The 22,240-nt window shown below is 43.6% G+C and overlaps 2 protein-coding genes and 1 long non-coding RNA gene across 3 annotated transcripts in view; 2 read left to right on the top strand and 1 right to left on the bottom strand.

Annotated features, from left to right (window-relative positions):
- TAF5 (TATA-box binding protein associated factor 5) overlaps window positions 1-19,651 on the top strand; it is a 236,777-nt gene extending 217,126 nt beyond the window's left edge. Inside the window, exon 11 of the mRNA XM_086922719.1 lies at window positions 19,013-19,651. Within this exon, the coding sequence (XP_086778845.1) occupies window positions 19,013-19,230 (218 nt within the window). The 3' untranslated portion in view covers window positions 19,231-19,651. The remainder of the gene's footprint in view (window positions 1-19,012) is intronic.
- Window positions 19,652-20,102: 451 nt separating this feature from the next.
- On the top strand, window positions 20,103-21,334 carry LOC147712000 (uncharacterized). The gene is made up of 2 exons (XR_015295972.1): window positions 20,103-20,992; window positions 21,082-21,334. It is a non-coding gene; the product is annotated as an uncharacterized LOC147712000 (long non-coding RNA).
- Window positions 21,335-21,445: 111 nt separating this feature from the next.
- The window catches only part of ATP5MK (ATP synthase membrane subunit k), a 57,235-nt gene continuing 56,440 nt past the window's right edge, over window positions 21,446-22,240 (bottom strand). Inside the window, exon 4 of the mRNA XM_086922720.1 lies at window positions 21,446-21,642. The gene's annotated coding sequence lies outside the window, so the exon portion shown is untranslated. The remainder of the gene's footprint in view (window positions 21,643-22,240) is intronic.

Below are 22,240 nucleotides of genomic sequence, written 5' to 3' on the forward strand. Positions count from 1 at the left end.
AGCTGAATTCACTGGGCAAGGGGGACTGCCCAGACTTGCCGGCCAGAAAGAGGGTTGCCAAGGATTAGAGGGCCCCCCGACAAGAACCAGCTCGGTCTTGTCGGGGTTGAGCTTAAGGTGGTTTGAGCTCATCCAGTCACTAATGAAACAGAGGGTAGTTTGAAAAGTGGAGATTGATTCATCCGAGGAGTCGATGGTAAAGACCAGTTGAATGTCATCCGCGTAGTTAAACGTAGTGACATTCAACCTACGGAGAGAGCGGATCAGGGGAGCCTGGTATAAATTAAAAAGGAGTGGGGACAAGGAGGAACCCTGCGGGACACCGCAAGTCAGCCCGACCTGGTCTGCTGAAAATTGGGACAGTCTGACTGCTTGTTGGCGGTTAGACAGGAAAGAGTGGGTCCAGTCGAGAGCGGTGCCCTGGATGCCGGCCTCTCTGACACGGTCGACAAGGATACCATGGTGGACCGTGTCAAAGGCGGCCGACAAATCCAGAAGCACCAGGGCCTGACAGATGTTAGCGTCGGCCCCTCTGCGCAATTCCTCCATAACAGAGAGTATGACTGCCTCTGTGGAGTGCGCAGGTCTGAACCCAGCTTGCTGGGAGTCCAAAAAACAGGATTCCTCAATGAAAGAACTGAGAGTCTGGGTAACATGTGACTCCAGAACCTTACTGAGGAAAGGGAGGAGAGATATGGGGCGAAAGTTGCTCATGATGGAAGGGTCTGCCGAGGGTTTCTTTAAAATGGCCACCACCTCTGCCTGCTTAAAAGAGCGAGGGACCTCGCCCATGGCGAGAGAGTTGTTGAAAAGGGCCAAGGGGGGTTCGGGGCAGACAGTGAAGGCTTCGCGGAGAACTGTGGGGGGCAGCAGTCGCTGGGGGAACCAGAGGAGACTTTGTGTAGGAGGGCAAGAAAGCCTTCCTTCAAAATGGGGGGGATCTGGGTTAAAGTGTGGGAGTCTGGTAAGGGACAAAGAACAACAGGCTGAGGGAGGACAAGCGAGGCTTGAGCGGGGATACTGTTTTTAATCTTAATTATTTTGTCAACAAAGAATTGATTGAGAGAGTCACAAAGTGACTGGGAAGGAAGAGGTGCAATAGTTACTCTTTCAGGATTGGATAGTTCCTCAACTATTGAAAAGATGTCCTTGGATTTGTTGGCTGAATCCAGAATTTTATTGGAGAAGTAAAGAGACTTGGTTGAGGATATGGCTAGTTTATACTTTTTAAGCAGAGAGGAGAATATCAGTTTGGTATCGGGAGAATAGCCCCGGCGCCAACACCGTTCGGCCTGTCGAAGCCCGAGTTTCAGGGCTATAAGATCTTCAGTGAACCACCTTTGGGCATCGTGGCGGCGCCTGGCTTTGACCAGTTTTAAAGGTGCCACGGAGTCGGAGGCAGAAGTGAGCCAGCAAGTCAAGCCCTGGGCTTGAGAGTCAATAGATCCAGTGCTAGGGGGGACAGATGTGCTAAGAAGGGAGGTGAATTTGCTCAGGTCAGCCCTGTTCCAGTTGCGAGCGGAAAAATTGGTTTCTAAAACATTGATAACAGGCAAGGGCATGGCTAAAGTGAAAGTGATCATGGAGTGGTCTGACCAAAGACAGGGGAGGACAAGGGGGGTGGAGATGTCCAGACAGGAGGTCCAGACCTGGTCCAAGATGTGGCCCTTAATGTGAGTGGGTGAAAGTATGTGCTGGGTGCAGTTCAGACACAACATAAGGTCAGAGAAGGCAAAAGAACATGGGGATTCATGAGCATCGGAAGGCCAATAGTTAAAATCAGCTAGGACTAAGATGTTAGTGTTGTTAATGGCAAGTTGGGAGATAAGATCAGCAAACTGGGCCGAGAAGCTGGGCATAGGCTGGGGAGGACGATAAACGAGGACACATATTAGAGACGAGCCTGGCTGCTCCAACCTAAGCACCAAGTAATCTCAGGAAAGACCTTTCTAGCCGTGAGCAAACCCAATGAAGCAAGCCTGGAAGAGGACTGGGGGGGGTGAAATCATGGAGATGGATAAGGGAAGAGCGGGTGTATCTAAGAGGACGGGCAGAGTGACATGCCCCGGGCCCCGGTCGGCCCCGGTCGGCCGCGGACAGGCGCAGACGGGCTTAACTCAGGCGCAACTCCGGCGCGCCTTCGTCACGCCCGCTGCGCTGACACATGAGGTCCGTTTAAGTAGGGTCGGATCTCGGGGGTGTGGCGATGTCACTCGCCTGACCAACCCAACCCAAGATGGCGCCCCCGGCCGCTGAGAGCCCGCCGAGACGATCAGCACCCAGCCGGCCGCCGGTGCTCTCTGGAAGTGAAAAGCAGGTGAGTGTCCTGTAGAGCTTTTAAAGTTCCGTAAAGTAGGTCAGGGCAAAGAGGAATGTTCCCAAGTTAAAACGTGCCTCTGCTATTGTTTCAGCAAAGCGCAAGTAAAATCACTGTGGAAAATGTCCAAGTCACATTCACAACATCGCTGCTTCTTCAGCAACAGGCGTGGACCCCCTGCCACCGGGTCGCCAGCCTGCAGCCTGATGAGGATTATGAATCCCAAACCGGTCACAGGATGCTTGATTCTGGTCCAGGGAAGACATGGCTTGACAGTTCGGGCTGGACTGTTCCCATGAGGCACAGGGTCAGACTGATTTGCATATGGCCATGTCTGAACTGGGGTGGCTGAGTGAGCTAAAGAATGGTGATGGATTAAACCCAGATCAGTTGACTGGGGGTGAGTTTTATTTTTATTTTTTTTTTGTAGTAAGACGTTTATTAGTTTCTTTAAGCCATACACAGCGTCATGCCCACAACCCTGAGGCTGGCCGCCATTTACCGTATGTACATATCCCATTATTAACGCAGTTTTAACTAACATCTTCATCCAGCCTTAAATCGTTTAACCATTGGCTTATTACAGTCGTACAGTATTATCCACGGTCGCAGTTCGTCTTACTTTTATATTTTATAAACATAACTTGTCTCTATCAAAATTATGACTAAACCAGTCGTTATTGATATTTCGTAGGGTTACATATTACAAGCATTTTGATACGGGTCGTACGTACAACTATATCACTTTTGAAACATTTCTCATCACATGCTATACAACGAGTGGTGAGTGTTTGATTTGCTCAAACGCTCCGTCCATCATCCCCTTTTGTATCGCTTTGTTCACGAATATATGTCCACAGACATTTCCATACAGAACATGTTATTTTTATTGGGACCTTTGTGCACCTCAAAAGAGAAAGGCATCCTTTGATAAGGCATCCTTTGATAAGAGTAGGAAAGTAGTAGAACAAGCAGGAAGGATGGATAAATAAAGCCACAGAATGAGTGGAAAGGACAGAGTGACAGAAAGAGTGGTAACGTTGTAACAAAAAGTGGTAGAAAGATTGGGAAGAGCAGTAAGAAAAAAAAATAGCAAGAGTGGTAAGGGCAGAGTAAGAAAAAGTAATAGAGTGGGAAGGAGAGAGCAACAGAGTAAGGCAGTAACGAGTGGGTGCATGTGCCCGGCTGCTGGAATATATCCTGCGGAGGTGGGTCTGGTGATTGGCCAATCTTGTGGGGCTCTAGAGGGCACGCCCCGGGAGGCTGCCTGCCCTAATGGCTGGTGTTGGTGAACAGCGGGACATAGATGGCGCGGTCTGATGGGGCCTGAGGCACACACGCTCTACACCATAGGAGCGAGTTGGTGGCGCGTGCTGCCATGGAGAAACTGCTGCAGAAGCTTTACGAGAGCACTGGTGGTGTAGCGTCACTTTGTTTGAGGGGCTTTGGATGGGCACCTGAGCTACCCTTGACGGAACTGGGGAGCGGAGAGCACATAAGAGCACTGGTGGGCAGTAGGAGCTACGAAGAAACCTGGTGAGTGCGGGTGCTGTAAGGGAGTAGGGCTGCGGGGCATGCCGCGCTGCTCGGTCTGGGAGAACGACTCCGTGCCCACAAAGAGCCCTGCAAAATAAAGCTTGCATCACTGCGGGCCGGTCCGGACGGCCCCTCCCCCCCCACTCCCCCTCCCCCTCCCCGTGGGGAGACCCTGGGTGCCTAATACGTGGGACGCAATCCCAGTCTCGGAGCCCCTCGACTGATGTAGTCCACGCATGTCTAGAGGGACAAAGGGGGCAAAGAGAAGCGCAGACGATTGGAGTATCGAAGAGGGAGGACTGCGCTAAGGGGTTCCTCATTCAAAGGGACTGTAATATATGAGAATTCGGGCGGACACGCTAAACAACCTACTAGCTGTGGTACATAATATGTTGGAGCGCAAGTAAAGCAGTAACAACAAGAATAATGCATTAGTTACAAAACAAGCTCTCACCCAAAAGAAACAAGTGCTCGCCATTTTTCACTAAGCCCCGTCCTTTGCAGACTGGGGGGCGTGTTTTTCTTGCTCCCCTCTTCTCCATTGGCTGGAATGTAAACAACGAGCGTGTTTTTGACTACGGTTTTACATTCCAGCCATTGGAGAAGAGGGTAAAAAGAAACTAAAAAACACGCCCCCCCCCCCAATCCGAAAAAGACAAAGCTTAGTGTGAAAGAATGACGTCACTGAGACCTCTTCTCCAATGGCTGGCTGCCGTTTAGGGGGCCAGCCAATGGAGAAGAGGGGCGGGGCTTAACCTCGCTAATCAGTGTCATTAAATCTCGCCAACAAGACTGCGCATGTGCGCAGCCTACTCTAGCTGAGACCTAAAAATGCAAAAAAAACGAAACTTCATGTCCAAATGAAAGTCGTGCACTGTCTCTGGGAATGTACTGTGATTAAACTAGGGAGGAATCTAAACACGTACTCCCCCCATCAGTGGCGGCTGGTGAACTTCAAAGAGAGTAGGGCGTAAAGCCAAATACTAAATTTGCATCCTGTAGGGCCCATGAATGAGCAGCTTATCGAGACCAGATATTTAGTGAGCATTTTAGGACTTGTAGTCACAATTTTATAAAGGGCCAACTTAAAAGTTCAAGAATGCAAGTAAAAAACCTGAACCGAATGAGCTGCTCAGGCATGATCTTTGGAAATTGAGAGTTTTGCATTAGGTCACATCCATATGGCTTCTTGCAGATGGAATTGGGGAGAGTGTACCTTATGCAGCACCATAAGGTCCTGCTCTTGGCTGGAACTACAGCAACTTTTTTCTTATGTGCATTGTTCTGCTGTACGCCCCCCCTCACTTCATTGTCTGATCATTCTATCATTCTCAGCCTCAGAGGGGCATTAGAAACACAGTCCTGCAGCCTCAACTAACACTGCAGAGTGGTACAAAGTCATGGAACTCTGCATTGTGCCTACTCCTTAAATGCATCCGGAAGTTGGAGGGAATGTCAACCTCTTCTACCTGTTTCTGCTGAGCAACAACCTACAGGCTGCAAGGGTGTTTGCTGAAAGGAATATCTGCTCAGGCCATGTTCACTCAGGGCCTACTTTAGCACTGGTGGTGCCTGATGTGACACGCTTTGTTTTGGGGCCTCCCCTCCACTGACCTCCTGCTGCATGGTTTCCCTCACTACAACCCTCCAACAGTGCCCCTCCCCTCTCCATAGGCCCTCTTTTCACATACATTAATTTGTTTTATACTGTTACTCATACCAGTTTAAGGTGTCAGAGCACTACACATCACACACTTGGACCCATACGGATGAAAATCAGTCTGCAGGAAAAGTTATGTTCTTTGCGGCACTCACATTAACCCTCCACTGATCAGTCAAAACTGCTGCTAAACAAAACTCCATCTCCTTCTAGCAGGAACATTAATCACCAGCGTTGTTATGAATTTTTTTTGTTGCTTGACAATTACTGGACACAAGGAGCTCTGCAGTGGTTACGTTTAAACCCATGACTTCTTTCTAAGCACAGCACCAGAGCTCAACACTAGATGGGGTAAAGTCAGCCCTGATGTTTACTCGCCATAAAGTTGAATAGTATAACAATAGTACACAGCCATGAGCATTAATCAGACTTAACACACGTGTTGAAGCTGCAGCACATTTGTCCAGTGTGCTAATTTCTATTTAAACTAATTTTTAATCTTTTAACTTTATGGTAAGTGAACTTGAGGCAACAATTCATCCAAAAGGAGCAGAAATCACACAACACGAGAATGCTTCTAATTTAGCAAGACTTTCCTTGGCAGCTTTTTGTATTTTGTTAAGTGACTGCCGTTTGTTGTTTTTAATGGAATAAATGTGAATGACTGGACACATTTCAACAGCTGTGGATCACTTATTGGAAAATAATCCACGGAACTGTATCAATTGATTGTGCTTTCCTTGCTACATAATTAAGTATAAAGTGACAGTGCCTTGGTGCATATGTTAGACATTTATATCAAGACTACTTTTGTAGGACTAGTGGATTTATACCCAAGGTGGGTGGGTATTATAGCACTATGGGAGCACCCTTGGAATTTGATGAGAAACAAATTCAGCTTTAATAATACGAATAACTGATATACAGCTGTGCAGATCTCGAAGCATAGCCACCGGCCTTACCTTAAACACCAACTTGCTGCAGCTGCGGGCTCCGATCTCCTTCATCCACAGCCTTGTGTGCACCTCGCACATTTCTTAACTTTTCCCATTATGAGGTGCGGGGGGCACTGAGGCTTGTTCCTGCCCCGCCCTGTGACGAGTCTGGAAATTGGTGTCTTTGCACTGGTAGACCGTGCAGCTTCGCTGATTGACAAACAGCCTTTGGAACACTAAGCCTTAAGCTGAAAGTGCTCAGTTGCACATTTTCTGACAATTCTAGATCAAGAAAAGAACTCAACCGTATGACTCGTGAAGTCTGTGGCTATTTGAACTTGCCTACAAGATATATGGATATTTTAAGAAAAGCACATGGGCCCTTGACATGGCCCTGTTTTGTTTAAGTGAAAAACTTACACATAACGGAGTCAAGCAAACCATTTGATACTAACACGAATGTAGGTTGACTGTTCTATATATGTATTATGTAATGTGCTATGTCATGCCTCTACCAAGACCATTTTGACTGTTATGAAAGCATGTATGAAGGGAATACGCAAAAAATATTGCTAGCCTGGTGATTCATGCTGCCAAGCCATGCCTTCCCTGGACCGGATTCAAGCTTCCTAGGACCGGTTTCTGGCATTACAGCCGAGCAAGGGACTCGCATCTGAGCATACCTGCCAACTTATGGCGAACAAAGCAGTACAAAAGAAGGTGGTGATGGACGGAGCATCTGAACCAATCAAACACTCACACCCAGTCAACAGATCTGGATTTAATCCATCACCGTTCTTTAGCCCACTCTGCCAGAAACCAGTCCGGGGAAGTTTGAATCTGGTCCAGGGAAGGCATGACTTGGCAGTTTGTGCTGGACAGTTCCCATGAGGCACAGGGTCAGACTGATTTGCATATGGCCATGTCTGAACTGGGGTGGCAGAGTGGGCTAAAGAACGGTGATGGATTAAACCCAGATCTGTTGACTGGGTGTGAGTGTTTGATTGGTTCAGATGCTCCGTCCATCGCCACCCCCTTTTGTACCACGAAGTCCTGAGTGCAGCGTCTGCTCTGGACCCGAAGGCACATCTTCAGCCACCCTCTGACTTGAAAGGGCTGGAGCCCAAATCTTCATATCCGAGACATCCTGCCCAAGACATTCGGAGCCGAGGCTGAGTACGGTGGCAAGACCCGTCAACTCGATGCAATCAAAGCTGAAATTGAGCTCAGCACCCTCTGGTTGGCAAACATCTGTAGTGCTGTCAAGACTGCTTTTCACTGTGGCATATTCTGCTGCTTCATAGGAATTTGATTAGCCTATTCTCGAGTGACTGCAGGAACACTTGGATGCTCAACAACAGCGTGTTCATATCCAACAAGGCACAGGTCAGATTCTGTCAACGCCTCCAAATGTAGCAAAGGATTCTGCACCTCACAAGAGGAAGCTTCCTTTTGAGAAGGCCTTCAACCTGCCAGAACTTCTAGCCCCCAAAAAGCAAAAGGGAGATGATGGGGCAACCTATCCCCTGCCTTCTGCCCATCCACCTCCTTCTTTGCCTCCTCTTCCTTCTTCACAACCACCTGTCTATCCTGTTTTGCCTCTAGGGTCGCAACATAATTCACCTGCAGGCGCTTCACATTTGGGGGTGGGGACATTCCTAGATTCCCTTATGACTCCGAGGGTTCTGAACCCCTGAGCCGACTATGATGCTGACGGCCCCCTCCAAATACAGATTTGTACCTTACTAAGCCCTCACCTCCTGATTAGGTCCCTTCATACCATGAGGTGTTATACAGAGCTGCCACTTTCAACAATGTTTGACTCCATGTGCAGCAAGAGGAGGAGAATTTTGTTGTGGAAACCCTCACTTCCACCCAAAGCTCTCTTCAATATCTCCCCATGCTTAAAGGTGTCCTCAAGCCTGCCATCAAGATTTTTAAGGACCCTGTCAATGTGAGTGATCACACCAAGGGTAGATAGAAAGTATAAAGCCTCCCCTAATAACCCTCCATACATCCGTGACCAACTACCCCTGATTCTTTGGTTGTACAGCCTAAACGTATGCCAACACTCACTGAACAGGTGATGCTCCTCCTGCCGACCAGGAGAGTAAGAAAATGGATACAGGGGAAGGAGAGTGGCAGCGCAACCTGTATCCCATTGGTGAATTCAAATGGCTTGCTCTCCCGGTACGATCATGCACACTGGTACCAAATGGCGGACCTGGTACAGCACCTCTTAGAGCAGTACTGTATGAAGGGGCAGCAGTTAGTGGTAGAAAGGAAGATCGTCTCTAACACTAACACCTGTTGCCCTCTGGATGCCACAGCTATAGCTGCTTGCAGCATTAATGCTAGTATTCTGCTGCAACGCCATGCCTGGCTGTATGTTTTAATCTTTAAACCAGAAGTGCAGCAGCACCTACTCTGCCCTCGGGTAGATGAGATGCTTGAGAACACCAAAATGGACACTAAAATGGCTAAGGCAATGGGTGCCCTACAAACACGGACCCCAGGGGTTACTTTCAGCGCACACAGTTTTGTGGTGCATCCAAGATCCCCACTCTAGAAACCTCTTCTATCTTCACTAATCCAACATAGCAGACCCCCCTCACTGGGTTACTATACAAGTGGGTATAGGCAGGGCTTTAAGTGGGATGAAAAAAACTGGCGGGGGGGGGTGTCTCCAAGGGGTGTGGCTGATGTAAGTGAGGGCTTGGCTTAACATGTAACCTAAAAAGCTGTGCTTAGCATAGTGTGCCGCCAGACTGGTATTTTGCTGCTTCTGTCATTGCATCCAGATAACGTTACCCCTACAACAACCCAGGACCATTGGCTTTTATCAGTGGTTGTTATGTGCATATGATAAATCAGCAACAACTATGGCTTTGTTGTATATAAAATTGAAAATGCTTCAGTTCTGAAATGACTGTAAAAGAACTATGAGACTCTTTGAAGGTACCTCAAAAGCAGCGAAGAGTAGTAGTGCTGCAGAGTTGAGATTTTTTTTCCACCCTTAGGGTGAGAGCAAAAATGGGGAACCTGATAAGGTCCCGTCTCACCACCTGCTTTTTTTTTTTAATAATATATAGAAATGCTGGTGCTTAGCACCGGCAGTACCAGGCCCACTTTTACAGGGCTGGGTATCCTGTCGGGGGAAGATTTCAGGGGTTACTGCTGGGCATTAATCACCCCAGACTGTTGGGTTCTAAATATTATACAGGACGGGTATTGTCTAGAACAAACTACACCAAACATTCCCCCTCATCAACACTGATTTTCAGAAGAACATTTGCGCCTCCTACACGAGGAGGTACAAGCCCTTCTGGACAAGGGGCCATTGAGCTTGTTCCGCATCAGCGCCGCAGAAAGGGTGTACTCCCTTTACTTTTTATTCCAGAGAAGGATGGCTCAGACCGTATCTCAGTCCTCTCAACAGATTCATTGTCAGAGCACTTTCTTATGGTGACTCTACAAGACGTTATACCACCTTTGCAGAAGGGCTACATCATGACTGCCCTGGATCTAGGATGCCTACTTTCACATAGCCATCGACCCAGCACAAAGTTATCTGAGGTTTGTGGATTCCATTATCAATTCAAAGTGCTCCCCTTCTGGGTTACCATGGCACCAAGAGTATTCACCAAATGTCTGGCAGTGGTGACTGTTCATCTCGGGAGGAGCGGCAGCAACGTGTTTCCTTCCCTAGATGACTGGCTGATCAACAGTGCCACGCAGCAACTCTGCCTAGAGCACACCCACACTACAATTCATACCCTGCACAGTCTGGGTTTCACCATCAATCTGACAAACCCCACCTTCAACCCTTTCAGGTACTGCCCTTCCTTGGGCCTGCCCTGGGTTCATAGGTAGGAAAAGCTTAGCCCAGCCCAAGTATAAGCTTTCTGCCAAATCGGCAGGTAACAGAACTGTGATGCACCTTGCATAGCTATATTCCCTCATGCCAGGCTCCACAGGCATCCATTACAGGAATGCTTAGTGGCCTCAAGTGGACGGTCATCTAAAAGATGTAGTGTTGGTTGGGGGCTGCACACATTGCTCTGCAGTGGTGGACCACCAACTATTTGTTTCAGGGATGGCCCCTACTCGACCCAGTTCCGGAAAAGACAATTACAATGGATGCCTCACCGGTTGGGGAGCTCATCTCAAACATCTTACTGATCAGGGTCATTGGGCACCTACCCATCAACTTCTTCACGTTGGTCCCCTGGATGTGCTGACGATTCGGCTTGCTCTCTGTGCTTTTCTCTACATGATTCAGAATAAGACAGTTTTGATACACAGAGACACTACTGCCATGTTCTACCTACAGAAACAAGGGGGCACACATTCACCACAGCTGTCCAGTGTAGCTCGGAAGATCTGGCGGTGGGCAATACATTACAGAAAACACCTAGTCATACAACATATTACTAGGGTCGATAATGATATAGGTGAGCTGCTCAGCAGGATGCTTCAAACAAATGGGAACTTTACCCCTTAGATCCTACTCCAATACTTTCAGTGCTGGAGGCTCCCACAAATAGATCTGTTCGCCATGGCAGAAAATTCAAAATTCCCAAGCTTTGCCGCAATACTACTACAGTCCATGGGCAATGCACTATGGATGAGTTAGTCAAGGGTATTTGCCCACGTTTTTTTTTTGCCTCTCCCACCGTTTGTGGTGAGTAGTCTGAGACCGACATCCCTGATGCTCACTCTAGTATCACCAATCTTGGGATGACAGCCATGGTATTCCATGCTGCTATAACTCTCTGTAGTCCCACACGAGAAGCTCTTCAACAGGCCGGACCTTCTCACACAAAACTGCATCCCAGCCCTCAGGAACTCAACCTTGCGAGTTGGCTCCTAAGATCTTAGAACAGAGTTACCTCAACCTTCCAAAAGAGCGTATGTCTATTCTTAAAGAGGCGCGCAGGGACTGTTAGGCAGCCAAATAGAAACATTTTGTACACCACTGTGTCCCAAAACACATTAATCCCATCACACCGCTGGTACAGGGTATTTATTGTTTGTTACCTTATGAACTAGCAGAAAATGAAGCCTAGTCTATACCTTGATCCAATTACACTATTCAGAATACCTGTTATTAAAGCGGTCATGGAAGGACACTCCTTGTTCCGTTTTGGAACTTAAACATTGTCCTCACTAGGCTCATGGGTCCTTTATTTGAAGCCCTTTACTCTTGCCCACTGCAATTCCTGTTGGGGGGGGGTCCATCACTTAAGACGAGTCCGTGAGATACACTTGCTTACTCTGGAAGCGCCCTTTTTCTAGCTACATCAAGATAGTGGTTCTCAAAACCAATCCAAAATTCCTGCCTAACATGGTCTCCAGTTACCACCTTAATTAGACCGTTGAACTGTCAGTCTTCCTTCTGCAACCAGAATCTGTATCATGCTGCATACTCTTGATGTCAAAAGAGCACTCCAGTACTATATTGATATAACAAAACTATTTCGTAACACCCAATAACTGTTTGTCATTCTCCAAACCTCACAAGAGAAGTGTTTTTTCCAAAGCAGGTTTAGCACATTGGTTAATCAAAAAGACACATAATGCCAAAGCTTAGAGAACCCCCCCTGTCTCTCATAGACCTCATTTCACTTGTAAGAAAGGTGCTTTCTTGAGGTAACGATTAGCTGACCTCTGCAAAGTAGTTACCTGGTCTACCCCACAATCTTTCACTAAACATTGTGTGGATGTTCTGGCCAGACAGCAAGCTAGAGTTGGCCAGGCTGTCCTACATACTCTTGTCCAGTCTTGTGCAACATCCTCTGACTAAGCCATCGCTTTTAGGAGGACTGCTTTACAGTCTATGCACAGCATATGTATCTACAACTATAAATGCCATGTACGGAAAATATGACTTACCATGCAATAAGCAACTGCTTGTGGCATGTAGTTCTCTAGGTTCACATGCGGTCACCCACCTCCCCGGTTGCCTAAGGTTTTTGCAGATCCTATTTTTTTTCCCATCATTTTTATTACCTTCCCTTGGCATGGTCATCTTTATTGTATTTTCTCTGCTCCAGTCTCGTCCTCCATGTGGGAAAAACAATCTAACAATGGAGCTGATGCGCAATTCCACTAAAAGGTGGCATCACTAGACCTTGTGACCCGAAAAGACTTTTAGAAGAAAAACAAGTTGTACACGTCCGAGCCATCACTTGATGGCAGAGGTATGCACAGCATGGGATTCTACAGCACTACATGCCACAAACCGATGCTTACACTAACATTTTCCTTCCCGATGCGAGCGCAGTGCTTTGCAATGGGGACATGAATCTTGGAATGCAATCATGGAAGACAACAGACGCACAATACATATGTAACATACAAATGCAGTATGCATCCTACTGGTGATAATCACGGAGGTGCGAGGGAAAGAGCTCAGTTGTACGCACATGGGTAATGAATGGGCCTTTTCCTAGCAATATAGTTCCAAGTGATTGTGTAATAAATTTAGCCCCAACTGTCCATGTAGTCTAAGGAGGGGAACACTTGGCATCCTCCAACATGTGGGCGGGGGAGCGCGCATTTAATCCAGAACTTCCTTATTCTTTTCTAAAAGAACAAAACCTCTCAGAATTTCTAGTCACAGAGCAGGCAAGAAAGCCACAGCTTTCAAAGTTGTGTCGTGGCTTTTGTCTCTACAAAAGTGATTTGGGCAGTGCATTATAAAAAACATCACCTCTGGAGACGGTGTCACTGTACTGATAGGTCCCTGGAGAAGTCAAGTGACAAGTATAGCTGTGCAAAAAGCATCATTCTGCACCTTGACCCGGAGGACTCTGCAACAGGAAAATGCATCACTCTGAACGACTATTGCCTAAGGTAAGTACCTGACCTAACAAAGAAGATTCGGGAGAGACGTTTCTACTGTTTGTAACTGGTTGAATGAATGAACTGCGCTTTTTTTTATTTTTGTTGCTGAGCAGTGTATCTTCCCGAAAGGGTTGCCGTTTTCCCCTTGATGGCGTGCTGGGTAGCAAGCATTTGCGTTTCATTTCAAAACCTAAACCTTGAACATTGACATTTATCTACTGATGGTAAAATGTATGTTAAAATAGTAAGGCTATTCAGTTAGAAGTGGCTTTTAAAATAAAAAAGTATCAAACGTAATTATTTGTCAGATTTCTTACGTTCTTTATGTTGCCAGAGCACGGACAAAATGGCATGAAAATTATCCTTTAAACAAACAAAAAACTTGGAGTTGAAAACTTTGTTTTAAAATTATCAATGGTTTATCTGTTTAAATTATGGTCGCTGCGAGGGCAGCAGTTATAGTTATTCGGAATGGTACTTTCTCAGGTGGATAGTTGAGCACACCGGGAGAATTGAGCTAGAAGAACGTGATATTCGCATGTATGAGTTGGTTTACTTTGAATTCTTAAAGGAAATCCGTGATCATTGGCACAAAGAACGAGAACTGAGATTGCATTTTCTTGCATGCAGTAATTGCATAGTCATGTTTATAAAAAAAAATAGAAATTCATGTACTTTGACTCACAAGCAGGAAGAACGACATCCTATTATTCCATATAAAACTACCTGGATCGTTTCTTGGCCTTGAAATTTCCCGGGCAGTGAGCCCTGCTGGGACGTCAATCTGTTGGATGCACACAACTGTTTGAACTGGGATCCTAAATGAGCAGTTTTACTCTAGCAGCGCGATGGCAGTATTACAAAATGGCAGTCTGACTAATATGCCGTGTGTCTGTGTGTGTGTGTGTGTGTGTGTATATATATATATATATATATATATACACATACAAAGTTCCAAATAAGACTACCGCAGACTCTCACCGCTTGGCGTGACACGGACCCAAGGGTATGTGCTTCAAAGTTCTTTTATTCCTGCTGTGTCAAGATGCATTTCGCAGCAACAGCCGCTTGTTCACTCGACAAGGAGTGCTGACGTGAAAGTGCTTTTTAAAGTGCTAGTGCATACAATTTCGAATAGCCACGTGACTGACAATGAAGCTAGAAGGCATACTCACCCCAAATGTAGCTCATATAGATTGCAATAGTTTAAACTCTTGTAAGTTAAAATGCATAAAAACTGCTAACATGTCATAGCTAAAAATTGGTAAATGCATATAATTTTTTTATGTACAAGTTTTCACACATGGGCGAATAAAAACATCATTATTCTCCATGACACCATAATGACCTGTCACGTGGACTAAAAAAGTGCATAAATGTGCAAAGTGCAAAAATGATAATTTCTTTTAAAGCAAACCCACTACTGCTGACAACCAGACTAGAATAAGTATTAGAATTGAAAATTTGTCATCACTGTAAAATACGTTATACAGTTGAATGGAGACCAAATTCTTCATACATTACTGTGCTTTCAATTCTTGGTAAAATACTTCTAAGATGCATCAAATTCAAATATGGTGGGGCTACATGTTCAAAAGACTCCCAAAAATTAGGTTGACTACAGGTAAAGGAAATATATATAAGCTCACATATTCTATACTGGTCAATTCATATGATCATGCAACCTACATTGTTAATCTCTAAAGTGCAAGAGTAAATTGTTACATAAATAAATAGCTAAATATAAATGTACTGTACAAATACATGCTGGATTACCTGACAATGCACATGAATTAAGAGGCAATCTAAAAAATGTCTGGGTGATTGCCTTCATCCTACAGTCAAAATACTTATCAAAATTACATGATAAAATCCAATACATATGTATAAATACTATAATAAATATATATATAAAATGATCAGATAAAATTCTGCACATATGACTGCTAAGAGTGTACACGATTAGTAATACCTTAAGGATAGGTTCTAGTGCTGTCTCAATGTTCTATAATGTAGATACAAAAATATATACTTAAGAAGAGTTGTTTATGTTTAATGAAGGTAATCTGCCGTAGATAAAGACATAGCTGCACTGAAGAGTAATACATACCAATAAATACTCTGTGGATAACCAGTTCTAATAGACTAAAACTGAATAGAATATATAGCTCAAAAGGGTTCAAAAGATTGTTATTATAGACATGTATACAAGTCTTCTGTGACGTTAAGTCCATTCGATTGTTTGGTGTCCAGTTGCAAGATATACCTGGTCTCCAACCTCCTAAGTTTACTTTCTCTATCTCCGCCTCTTCTACTAGGCGGTATAGCGTCTATCAAATAGTAGCTCAGGCTTTTGTTGTTAGTTTGATGAATTTCCTTAAAATGCCTGGCTACCGGGTATATGTGTTATCTTCATTAGCTATAGCGCGGAGATGTTGGAGGATTCTTTTGTGGGCCTGGAGCTACCAATGTATCTAAGGGCACATGGACATTTGATAACATATATGGCATATTCAGTCTTGCAGGTCAACGGTTTGGTTTTTTTGAGAGTACTGTGATTGAATGGAGTAGTATATGATGTGGTGGTGTTAACTCCATGGACACAAGCATTAGATGTCTTACATCGTATGAACCCTTTGTGTGTCTGCAACCAAGTAGTATTCTCCATAATTTCAGGACTAGTGGTCACAAGACAATCTCTCATAGATGGGGCTCTACTTTGTGTAATGCACACCCTCTGCGGAAGCAAGGGGTCCTATTACCGGGTCATTTAGGACTAGTGGCCAACTATTTTGCTAATCTCTTTATGCTGTCTGCTGTATCCCGTTATCAGGCGGAACACTTGTGTGTTAGCTGTTTCTGGTCCTGAGTTATTGCTAGGAGTGGTGTTGGTAGGCTTCTTATCCCTAAGTAGCGCATTTCTGTCAAGCAATGTGGTCTTAGTGATTGCTTGCTTCAATATCTTGGGCGAGTAGCCTCTCTTAAAAACCTCAGCCTGCTCTGTTCCTGTGCTAATGACAGGTCATTCTCTGTACTGCAAATTCGCTTCCGCCTGAGCATTTCCCCATAGGGGATACTATTAACTAGGTGACATGAGTGGGCACTCGTGGCGTGCCGAACGGAATTGCCCACCATCTCTTTACGATGTAGGCAGGTTTCCAGCTTATTATTCTGCACAAGTATTTGTGGATCTCAAAATTCACACTAGTATCACTGCCAGTGGCTGTGAAAGGCAGATTCAAGGCATTCTGATTGATGTTATTGCCAAATTGTTCAGCCTGATCTTTTGTCCCCTGCCACACTACGAAGAAATCGTCAATAAAGCAGAGCCAAACTTTGATATTGTGTTACATAGTCAAAGTGTGCTCCGCCTTAAGGACCAGCTCCTCCCACCAGCCCATATGGAGGCAGGCATAGCTGGGGGAGAAGTTGGCGACCATCGCAACTCCTTGTATCTGTTGGAAAAGGAGGTTGTTAAACATGAATATGTTATTGCGAAGACAAAAATCAATCATTGAAATCAACATTTCGTTGTGTGGGCCTCTGGGACAAGTAGAATTGTATGGCATTTATGCCACCATTACATAGTTATACACCAGTATCCTACATGATATCTAGTGCAAGTAATAAATCAGGACCCTATTCAACATCTTTGATTTTGTTGATAAAATCACTAGTGTCACGCACATATGACGGCAACGCTTTCACAAAATCCTGTAAAAAGAAATAAACATAAATAGAAGTATTCTCCAGTAAACCGTCTCTGGCTGTAATAATTGGACGGCCTGGTGGTTTCTTGTATACTTTAGGGATAAAATATATTGATGGTATAGTTGGTTTATCATTTTTAAGATCTTTGTATTAGTTCTCACAAATTAGATCCCTTTTGCACCATCTAGACAATTTGTTGTAATATGTCTGATACGTTGATTTCAGGTTGGCAGCGTTGGTGCGTACATAACATTCATGAGCATTTAGTTGGCCAAATGCTACTGCCTTGTAATCCTGCTGTGACCAGAGAACTATGTTGCCCCCTTTATCACTATTGCGTATAACTACTTCCTTATTGGATTTCAATTTAGTCATAAGTTGATGGTATCTTCGATCTTGATCACAATAGTGTCGTTTAGTCATATTAACAGTCTTGTTGAGTTTTTTGATTTTATTGGGCACCACCTCGTGGAATGTATCAATGGAGTCATGTAAAGCCATTGGCATGAAGGTGGATTTAGGTTTAAAGTTAGTAAATTGTCCTGTATTGGAGGCAATTGCAGAGGTTGTCAAGGTTGAAGCTTCATCTCTGTCTTGACTGGACTTGTTATTCCACAACTCCTCTAGTTCATTGATAAGGCAAGTGTCTGTCACAGATGTGTGTGTGTATATATATATATATATATATTCTTTACCATACCAAACTTCTGATGAAAGAAGGCGCTGACTCCGTGAGTTTCAATTCAAACGTTTTTATTCCTTAGCTCAGTTACTGCTCAGACGCGTTTCGACGGACTCCTGCCGCCTATATATATATCCCAAAAACAAAACCCTTTCCGGCATAGTGAGGCATAAATTATGCAAAAAAGGAGAGAACTCTGGGTAGTTTCCAAGTTTAGGTGGAAAGCAGCTTCTGTTAGAACACTCAACACCAGCAACACTCTAGATCTGCTCACCTCAAATGCCTGTTTTTCTATCAAAGTTTAAGCATAATTTATGCGTCACTCGATGCCTGAAAGGGTTTTGTTTTGACTTCTACTGGGTGCTCCCTTGTGTCTGGACAAAGCTATTCCTCTCTGAAGAGCTCTAATTAGAGCGAAACACTGTTAGGGGTTACTTTTACTCATTCCAGGATGGCTTGAGTTGGTATTTTACCAATTCAAAGCTGTAATACTGTGCCTGGAGTGGTAAATGGCTTTTGTCATTTTACAGCTCGGCAAGGACAACACTGTGCTAGTCCTATGCTTAAAGACTTTGCTGTAGAAATGGCAAAAGACTGTCCTTTTTTTATCTTTGCGTGGATAGCACTTTGCTAATCCTATGCTTAAAAACTTTGATAGAAAAACAGACATTTGAGGTGAGCAGATCTAGTGTGTCGCTGGGTTTGAGAGCGCTCTTTCAGGAGCTGCTTTCCACCTAAACTTGAGAACTACCCAGCGTTCGCTCCTTTTTTGTGTGTGTGTGTATATATATATATATATATATATATATATATTATACACACATATTATACACACACGTTGGAATACCCCAGCTCTTCATTTGTACTTCGCTTTGGCACTAAGAAAACCTTAGTAAGTCATTTATGTGAGTAAGAAAGGTCACCTGACCCGAAGGTTTATTCATAGTCTCATGTAATACACATGGCATACAAAAGAAGTGGATAGGGGAAGGCCTAATAATGCAGACAATACATTTTACCACAGGATTAAGGGCCTGACAAACTTATGAGAGCAGGATCATGATGTGCTAGATCAGAGAAGCAATCCCTGAAAATGTTGTGTATGATTTCCTCTAATCAAATAAAGGTGCATGCCCTTATTCAAGTAGCATCAAATCTTTTAGCACCATGGACCCAAAAAATAGTAGTCCTCTGGATTTTAGTGCATGTTTGACTTGTCTACGTTTGTACGAGTGTGTTTAAATCAGTTTCATATTGAGAAAAGAATGTGAATAAACCATGGGACGCGCTGTAAGTATTTAATTAAATGTTTTTGTTGCCAGGTTCAATGGATAACACAGTACGTTTATGGGATTCTACAAAAGCCTTCGAAGATTTGGAAACGGATGATTTTACCACATCAACAGGACACATAAACCTACTTGACAACTCACATGAGTTGTTGCTGGGTGCATACATGACCAAATCAACGCCTGTGATACATCTCCACTTCACTCGTAGAAACTTACTCCTTGCTGCAGGAGCATATAGTCCACAGTGATCACCAACGTTGAAGTCTGACTTTTTTATGCTCTAGTTCACTCGCCAAGTGTAAGAACCTCCCTGAAGATGAGAAGTTACAAGGAAAAGTGACTTCCACTGCTTCTGGACGGCCTAGTGAAAACCCACAACTTTATTCAATATAGTTTAGGGCTGGTACTGTTATGTCTTCAGTAGCAATGTTCAATAGTTTGGTGTACGTTTCTTATGTTTCAATTTCATACACATTGTTTGTTAAAATACCAAGTTTCTTTGCAGTTCAAAGCGGATTGTGGTGAGGTCATTAGTCACAATGTCTTTTTCAGCCACTGCATGATTATTTGGGCATTATCACCAAGCTGCAGATTGTGCGACTGGAAAAAAGAAGTGTTACACATTTGGAGACTGACTTTTTTTTTATATGAATAGATTGACAACCCCCCCCCCCCCCCCAAACAATTTTTAAACCCAGTATCTTGTTCATTTTAGCATTCTGTTGCTTCGGTCATTGTTGTGGTCTTTTCATTAAAGACATTACTGGCGAATATAAACTACAGATGAATAGACACTCAGCCTTCTTTCACTGCTATATAAAACCACACCACCTAGTTGTCGGTAAGTAGAGCTATTTTGCTGATGAGATAATACCCATTACTGTGGTCTATTTAATTGTAACAGATTTAGTTAAACGTTTGCCACATAATGTATGTCAGGAAAGCAAAAATAAGCTTCATTACTGTGGTCTATTTAATTGTAACAGATTTAGTTAAACGTTTGCCACATAATGTATGTCAGGAAAGCAAAAATAAGCTTCAGAATACGATCTTCAAAGCAGCACGAAGGAAAGTGGCATGTTATCTGTACATTAACGTTATTTTTTTTTTATTTGTGAAAGAGTGGATTTGTTGGAATTACTGTCATTTAAAGGTTAATGCCCCGACATGGTGGCTTTCTTAATAGAATTAGTAATTTGCATTCTTGTTCTGAAATTTACTAGGATAGTTCTTGTTTATTTTTGCACTATGTAAAGTAAAATAGTTCAGTGCTAAGAAAGTAGCCTCAACCTCCAGTTAAAAAGACTCCAGTGCTTTTCAGGCGGACATTTGTGTGCAAGATACTATTTTGTCTTGCTCCTTTTAATGATTTTATTTTTGTGAAGTACGAGGATGTACTGTAAGCACAACTGGAAAACAAAATGTGAATATCCTCTTGCCCACAATGATTAAAGCATTTGCAGATACTTCTACAACACACAGGTGAACGATTAGTAATAGTATGTGTGTGTCAAAGAGTGGGTACAAATAATCTGCCTTGGATAAGACCACGATGGGGCTTTCTCTGTGATGGCAGATAGCAAGGAGAGGATTCCTCAACTAAGAAACCCTACAATGTAGGATCTGTTAAGCTAGTAGCTTGTCAAACTTAGAATTTCAACAGCGGGTCACACAAAAAACCTGGCCACCTACTAGGATACTATAATTACAATTTAATTGCTAGCAACGTCATATGTTAGTTTGCTTTATTGGTACAAATACAATACTTTGTTCTCTGTGTAGTTAGGACCGTCACTTGATTTTGGGAAGCTGCACATCGGACGCCTTGAGGTGTTGACCAAAAACCTGTTAAGATGGCCTTGTATGGAAAAGGACCCTTTATCTTTTTACGGTTCTGATTTGTGTGTGAAGTATTATGAACCATTCAGAAGTGCCTTTAGACATTCTTCTAGCACAGCTTTCCGTGGTGTTACACCAGAGTTACTTAGTCATAAGAGGAACTACCATAATGTATTTTAAAGTCTGACTGTGGCCATTCTGCTTGAAAATATCTAACAGTAACGTATTACTGTTAGATATTTTCAACAGAATGGCCACAGTCAGACTTTAAAATACATTATGGTAGTTCATCTTATGACTAAGTAACTCTGGCATAACCATGCTTAGCATTCTTTTCAACCAGCTGTGGTGTAAGTGAAAAATGTGGGGTTCATCTGTCTTCCACACCAAAGGATATATGTTGATAGGATTCCTCAGCACTGAGATTTCACACTTATAAACATAAGCTCTTAAAAGATTACTCTCGGTATTTTAAAAGGGGTGAGTAAATAAAACATTTGTGGGTTGGCAGAATGTTGAGGTGGAAAGTTGATTGCATCCTACATAGTTCTTGCTCAGGCTAGGTATGGCATCTAAAATAAAATGTGAATGTTATAAAACTCCACAATGATGAAACTACAAACATATTGTATATATGACATTTATTAATTCCTCAGAATAGAATCTTGAAAATCGGTGACTAACAATATCACTGCCATTTGTACAGCTTTTATATTGACATTTTGTAAATAAAGTTAACACAAGTTATTGTCACTGTTTATGGTCTTTAACAATGAGATGTTGCTTTTTCACTAGAATCCACTGTTCATGAAGCTGCAAACCTGGTGGGACAAGATTTAAAAGAAAGGAAAAAATTAATGTTTTTCAATTTCATGTCCACTGTTCATGTTCTACACATCAGATACCACGAATGCCCCCCCCCCCTTCCTTGAGGATTTCATTCTTGTCCAAGTGGCTTCACACATCGTGCAGGAATCCTCTGACAACACTACTACTGATAATGTATATTATCACATTACAAGATGGTAATAATTCTGGACCTTTATTGAGACATCTGCCTAGAAAAAATAAATCAGGGAAACTTTTTTTTATTTAATGCAAGGGTCGACTGATATGATCAGCAGGCCTTCAGTAAAGAACATTAAGAGTAATTGAGAGAAAAATGGGACAATCCTATAGTCACAACCACGTCTGTGGGAATTCCCAATACTGGGCAATTTCAAATTACTGCTCAATATTTGCAGGGATAGGGTAGAAATCGGTACTTGTCTGACATTTAGAAAAATAATTTTACCTGTACAAGTAGAGGTGGCAAAAGACTTAAGGTTGACTCATTTCCCCACAAACAACTTCCATTTAATGCTGTTACTAACCATATTCTGTCTTGCCTTCTTAACACTGGGTAGTTTAATTTAGGAG

The sequence above is a fragment of the Lissotriton vulgaris genome, chromosome 5 (genome assembly GCF_964263255.1).
Source record: "Lissotriton vulgaris chromosome 5, aLisVul1.2, whole genome shotgun sequence".
NCBI lineage: Eukaryota > Metazoa > Chordata > Amphibia > Caudata > Salamandridae > Lissotriton > Lissotriton vulgaris.